This window comes from Verticillium alfalfae, genomic scaffold (assembly GCF_000150825.1).
Source record: "Verticillium alfalfae VaMs.102 supercont1.1 genomic scaffold, whole genome shotgun sequence".
NCBI lineage: Eukaryota > Fungi > Ascomycota > Sordariomycetes > Glomerellales > Plectosphaerellaceae > Verticillium > Verticillium alfalfae.
This window is the reverse complement of record NW_003315038.1, coordinates 304,130-310,193: the sequence shown is the minus strand read 5'-3', so window position 1 is coordinate 310,193 and position 6,064 is coordinate 304,130. Positions and strand designations below refer to the sequence as shown.

Below are 6,064 nucleotides of genomic sequence, written 5' to 3'. Positions count from 1 at the left end.
CGGCGTGTGGGCCCGCTCGATCGTCTTCATGTAGAGTAGAGCGTGTCCTTGGTCGGGTGCCGCCGCACCGTGGGCGTACCGCGAGTTGGCGAGCGGGCACGACTGCCTGTTGCAGAAGCCCGTCACGTTCATCTCATTCCGGCAGAACGTCTGCTTCTTGTCGGTGCTGCACACATGGCGTTAGCGTCGCAAAAAGGCCAGCCTCGAGGAGGAGAGGGAGGACAGAGGAGAGAGGAGAGGCACGTACTGAATCTTGAAAGCACAGAACTGCGTGTTGATGATCTCCCAGATAACGCTGTCGCTCGCCATGATGAAAGAATGTAGACGCTGGGTCTGAACCTGAGGGGACAATATGGGTTTCGGGTGACTCTTGTCGTTTTTCTCTCCGGGAAGAGAAGGAAAAGGTCGAGCTCGAGGTCGCTCGTTCGTCGCTTGTCTTCAGCTGGTGAGGAATTGGCGGGGGGGGGGCCTGGGATTTTTTTTCTTTCTGGCCTCTGGACAACTGAACATCTGAACTCTACTGAACCAGAAAAATTTCAGAGCTGCGGCCAAGCGGCAGGGGTCCCCGTTGGTGCGATAAGATAAGACGGCGGAAGCCCGGGGTTGGCAGCCAATAGCAAGAGTCACTTTACACAAGCTCGACCCGACTTCCCCATTTCGTGGATCGAGTGGGTCGCACTTGCTCTCTGCCACTCTCTGCCGCTCAATCGAGGTGATGCATCTAAGCCAGCTCAACCTCGCCATCACGAACCTCTCCTTTTCCTCCTGTCATTTGAGATGCCTCATCTTCCCCAGTCCAACATGAATTCATCACCGTCCTTCGGCATCTCATAGCGCGCTCCTGTACCTCATTCACAGCCAATGCTCCCCGTCGCTCGGCCGGTGCTGCGTCTCGGCCGGACGCGGACTCCGTCTTCACAGCCGTGGCGTCACGTCAGCAGCTGCATCTACACCAACACCTGCAGCTTGAGCTGCGGCACAACAAGCTATGCAGCGCGCGTCTTGTCAGCCCCAGCCCCAGCCTCTCTCCCGAACCACCGCTCCACTGCGTCATGTAGACGGTGGCGGAGCGCAGGGACACGGTTGATGACGACTCGGGTCGAGTCGGCCTTCACCGAGGACACCATCTACGCCCTGTCCACCGCACCAGGCCGTGCCGGCATCGCGGTCATTCGCATCTCAGGCCCGGCCTGTCTGGATGTACGTATGATTGATGCCTTGGGACGTCAGATCACCAGACAGCTGACCGCTCGTCCCAGATCTATCGCCAGCTCTGTCCGTCCAGAGCCCTCCCTCCACCTCGCCAAGCCACGGTGCGCACCCTCTACGACCCCAGCGCGCCACCAACGGCCAACGTCCTCGACCCTAGTGCCCTAATCCTCTACTTTGCCGGCCCCAGGACCGTCACAGGCGATGACGTCCTCGAGCTCCATGTGCACGGCGGCCAGGCCACCGTCAAGGCCGTCCTCGCCGCCATTCCAAGGTGCGCCAGTGCCTCGGTGGCCGTCGTCCGCTACGCTGAGCCGGGCGAGTTCACGCGCCGCGCCTTCCTCAACGACCGCCTCGATCTCACGCAGGTCGAGAGCCTGGGCGACACCCTGGCCGCCGACACGGAGCAGCAGCGCTGGCGCCGTCAGGGGCTCATCTGGCGCCCTGGCCGCACCTACGAGGATGGCGCGCGACGTTGCTGGCAGCGCGCGCCGAGCTCGAGGCTTGATCGACTTTCGGAGGACAGCACTTGACGAGCCCCGCGAGCCGCGCCCCGAGCTCGAGGCCTTGGATCGACTTTTCGGAGGACCAGCACTTTGACGAGTCCCCCCGCCGAGGCTGCTGCGCAACGTCAGTGGGCTTGTCGTCGAGATCCTCGAGGGCATCCGCAGGCACGAGGCCGCCGGAGCGCCGAGCGAGCTTCTGAGGGAGCGGTATTCGCATCGCCCTGCTGGGACCCCCGAACGTGGGCAAGAGCTCGCTCATGAACCTCGTCATTGGCCGCGAGGCGTCCATCGTGTCGGGTGAGGCGGGCACCACGAGGGATATTGTCGAGGCGAGTCTCGACATCCGCGGATTTCTCTGCCTCTTTGCCGATACGGCTGGATTCAGGGGTGAGGCGAGCCTCGAGAGTGGGGGATCTGTAGGCGCCGTGGAGAGGGAGGGCATCCGCCGCGCCAAGCAGAAGGCGCTCGACTCGCACATTGTCGTCGTGCTGGCCGCCGTTGAGCCGACCCCTGACGGCCATGCCATTGTCTACGATGCGGAGACGGTCGAGCTCGCCGCGCAGGCCCAGGCAGCGATCTCGTCGTCAACAAGCGGGACGCTGTCGATGCCGCCCACTTTCTCATCCCTGCTGGAGTCATTCCACGCCGAGATAGGCCGGGCAACCCCCCGCGCTACGCGACGTGCCCACGCTTGCCCTATCGTGCAGGGAGGCGCAGGACGCCACCTCTCGCGGAACTCACAGCACCACCAGCAACGGCGGCGTCGACACCTTCATCGACACGCTCGCCGGCCTCTTTGGCGACATGACGAGCCTGCCCGTCGAGATGCAGGACATGCTGGGCGTCACGGCGCGCCAGAGGCAGCTGCTGGACCAGTGCGGCGCCTGGCTCGACGAGTACATGGCCATCGCCGAGGCGGGCGACCAGCAGGACCCCGATGTCGTGCTCGCGGCGGAGCACCTGCGGTACGCGGCCGAGTGTCTGGCCAAGATCACTGGCCGCGGCGAGGGGGGCGATGTCGAGGAGGTGCTGGGTGTCATCTTTGAGAAGTGAGTTGTTCTCTTTTCCTCCCGCTCCTCTTGATCCTGCCCATCTTTCACCGCTTCCCCTTTTCCACCCCCCACCCCCCCCTTCTCCTGCATCTCCTGACACCCGAGCTCTGCTACTTTCTACTGTCGCCAATGCTGGTTCCGTATACTTCGTGATGACTGACATGTGATCCCCCCCCTCCCGTCCAGGTTCTGCGTCGGTAAATGAGACCACGGTCCCTACTCTATCCCGTAGCGTGAGTGCCCGGCAGACCGGTGTGCGTGTATCGCCCTCTCGTGCCACCCGAGCTAGTGGCTTGGCTTCTGCCGTCGGAGAAAGCAGAGAGGGCCTAGATGCGTGTCGTTGCAGGGTAGTCCGCCGTCAGCGTCCCCCCGTTCTCCCGGCGGCCGATGAGGCTCAAATGTGTCTTTGGGAAGAAAGAGAGAGAGAGAGAAAAAAAAGGGCCGAAGAGCGTCCCGCGTCGTTGGATACCATGTTCGATACCCACCCACCCTTCTCACCACCACCCTGGGAATCAGTCGGTGTAAGCCGCGACCATGTGTGAAAACGGCCGGCTAGAACCATGATTGCTGCGCACACCGGAAGGACAAGGCCGGTGAGCAAGCGGCCATGACGGAAGACAGAAAGCACCAATGATATGACGAGGAAGCTCTGGGCTCGAGGCATGAGAGATGGACTGAAATTGAGAGCCCTTGCAGACCTGTTGCTACTCCGTTCTGTCTACCTAAGCACTACCCCTAAGCGCCACCAAATCTTGAAAGCACGCGCAGTCTTTCCGAGGAAAATCAAACACCAGTCTCCACCCGCCCGTGTATCTACCCTGTACTGTAACATGCAACCTGAAAAATTCCCGGCGTGAGCCTCCCAATCTTGGAATGCCGATCCGCGTACTCATACAAGCTCGCGACCTTGTGGAAGATCGACGACATGCCTGGCTGGCTCTCTTTCGTCGTTGTCCTCCACACACCCCTTTTCTATCAGGGGCGCAATACCGTGTATCGTCGTCCAGACCGCCTCCCGCCCTTGCCACGCAGGAGCGGCCGCGGGCGCCGCCTGGCTGGCTCAGGGCTTTTGCCAAACCCCCCTTCCATGCCCGGCCCGCTTCCCGCTTACCGGGCCCACGGTCGAACGGCAGCGTCCCTGCTGCCCCACCCCACATCTGACCGTCGATCTGAGACACGGGCGCTCAACGACAAGGCCAGCCCTGAGATAGGGTGGCGGGCGAGAAAAGGGACAAGTGGTTGGGGGGGGGGGCGGACGGTGGGACTTGTTGGTGGGGAGAGGCTCCTCATTTGTCATCCTCGTCGTCGCCACTCTTATTGTAGCCCGAACGACCCTTGTTCTGGCCTTCATCGTCTTCGTCGTCGCCCTTGTTGTAACCCGAGCGGCCCTTGTTCTGGCCCTCGTCGTCGTCATCGCCCTTGTTGTAGCCCGAGCGGCCGAACGGCGCAGCGGTGGGAGCAAACTCAAATGTGTAGCCGGCCATTGTGATGATGTAAAGGTGACTTGAACAAAGATCGTGATGATATGGAGGATAGTAACTGTATGGTGGCTTCTGATATGAAGTAATACAAATAGGTAGATGGATGGTGAGAGAAGATTTGTAGGCTGGTGGAGGAAGCTCGAGAATTGCAATGGCTTATGAATGCAAGACTGCTGTGTTGTATCGAGGAGAGTGTGAAGCTGATGGTGATTGTAAACTTTTTCCTTCCTCATCAGGGGGCACTAGACCGAAGTCTTATATAGAAATCAAAGGCACGTCTGGCTGACCAGCCCATGACGTCTCGAGGGTAGGTGACAGTCCTGCGGGCTGCGACTGGACCGGCTGGTATCTTGGGACGCAGAGGATGGCCCTCCGCCTCAACAGGAGGCGGAGGGTCAGGGGGACAAGACGGAAAAGGCATGGCTCACACGATTGCGGATTCCGCAAAGAGGTGACTGGAGGACGGGAATACAAGAATATGCGCAGGCGGATGACAGTGGGCAGCAGTACCTCACTTGAGGCTCGGTGTCTCTTGGGCCCTCAGCTCTCGGTCTGTGTACCAACCGGCTGCTTCTGTCTGGCCAAGGCCTGAGGTCAAGTCCGGACGGGTCCGGCATCCACAGGCAGTTGATCGTAAACCGCATTCTCGGAGGGTGTAGGGTGTGCGTGGACATGGGCATGTGCTGTGCGTGGTGCGGCAGTAGGCTAGGTTGCCAGGGGTGTGATCCAGGGTATGAATGGGTGACGAACAGAGATGGGGGTCTCGAGACGAATTCCGGGACGACACCAAGAGACCAGATTGTTAGTATGCCCTGCCAGCGCCCAGAGACCCAGCGACGGGGGAGGTGACAGGCGGTCGCTGCAGGGCCTGCATGGAATCTCTCTGGAAGAGACCCAAGCACCCAATCATGGACGGACCCAGCCAAGCTCTGTACAACTCCATAAGGCTGAAGTGGATGGAAAGGGTACTCGACGGTAGACCAAGTATCTCGTCAGAGGACATGTAACGTAAGCACCAGCCAGCCACCCCCCATCGTACCGTACCCTGGTCGGCATGCAATGTACAAGTAGGCTGCCCTTCTAGTCGCACGATCGTGCGTGTGGCCGGGCTGTGCACCGGTGATGTGCTTGGATGGTGGGTACAAATTCGTGTACGAAAGAGGAGAGGGGATGAGTAAGGGCCTCGACGCCGAGTAGCACGTGTGGCAGAAGACAAGAAAAAGACCTGTCGTACGCCTAGTACCAAGTGGGTGCAGCTCCCAGAGAACGAGGACAAGCGCCAAGTGCTGGTTCCCGTTTCCAGCGTCCGGTGTCGTGATTATGCCTTCCCAGTGTCGTTCCAGTGCCTGGCATTGCCGCCTGGCATTGGCAGTTGGGTAGATGCAATGCAGTTCGCCACATGCGCAATCCCCTGCCCCCCGGATGACTCCAGGCCGAAGGACGGCAGTGCCGTGGAAGAGTATGACCGTCGGTCGATGATAGCTAAACCCCTATGGCCGAGTAGTTGACAGGTCGCTACAGTAGAAGGTGCTGCCTAGTAAGGAGTCGATATTTGTCATTGGGGTCTGGTCAACGATGGTCGTATCAGAGCCCACATGGCGGTTGTTTCGGCACCCAGGACACTAGAGAGATGACACGGACAGGTCGGTGAATGCATTTGAATGCCGGTACGACGAAGCATACGACGAGCCTACGACGAAGCATACGACGAAGCATACGGCGACACCGTTGCGTGCCATGGCGGAATGCACCGGAGAAACTCGGGGGGTTGCATGGACCGTGGTGGTCTATTGATGACATAGCGAGGCCCAGGCAG

At 60.3% G+C, this 6,064-nt stretch overlaps 2 protein-coding genes across 2 annotated transcripts; one reads left to right on the top strand and one right to left on the bottom strand.

The window, feature by feature from the left end:
• Positions 1-128: 128 nt before the first annotated feature.
• On the bottom strand, positions 129-309 carry VDBG_00106 (conserved hypothetical protein; the record flags this gene model as incomplete). Its single annotated transcript, XM_003008379.1, has 2 exons — positions 129-156; positions 248-309. 2 exons carry the CDS (start codon positions 307-309, stop codon positions 129-131), a joined length of 90 nt encoding a protein of 29 aa, XP_003008425.1.
• A 777-nt stretch (positions 310-1,086) lies between these two features.
• Positions 1,087-2,768, top strand: VDBG_00105 (tRNA modification GTPase GTPBP3; the record flags this gene model as incomplete). The annotated part of the gene is made up of 4 exons (XM_003008378.1): positions 1,087-1,200; positions 1,260-1,683; positions 1,917-2,298; positions 2,423-2,768. The coding sequence occupies 4 exons, from the start codon at positions 1,087-1,089 to the stop codon at positions 2,766-2,768; spliced, it is 1,266 nt and encodes a 421-aa protein (XP_003008424.1).
• Positions 2,769-6,064: the final 3,296 nt, after the last annotated feature.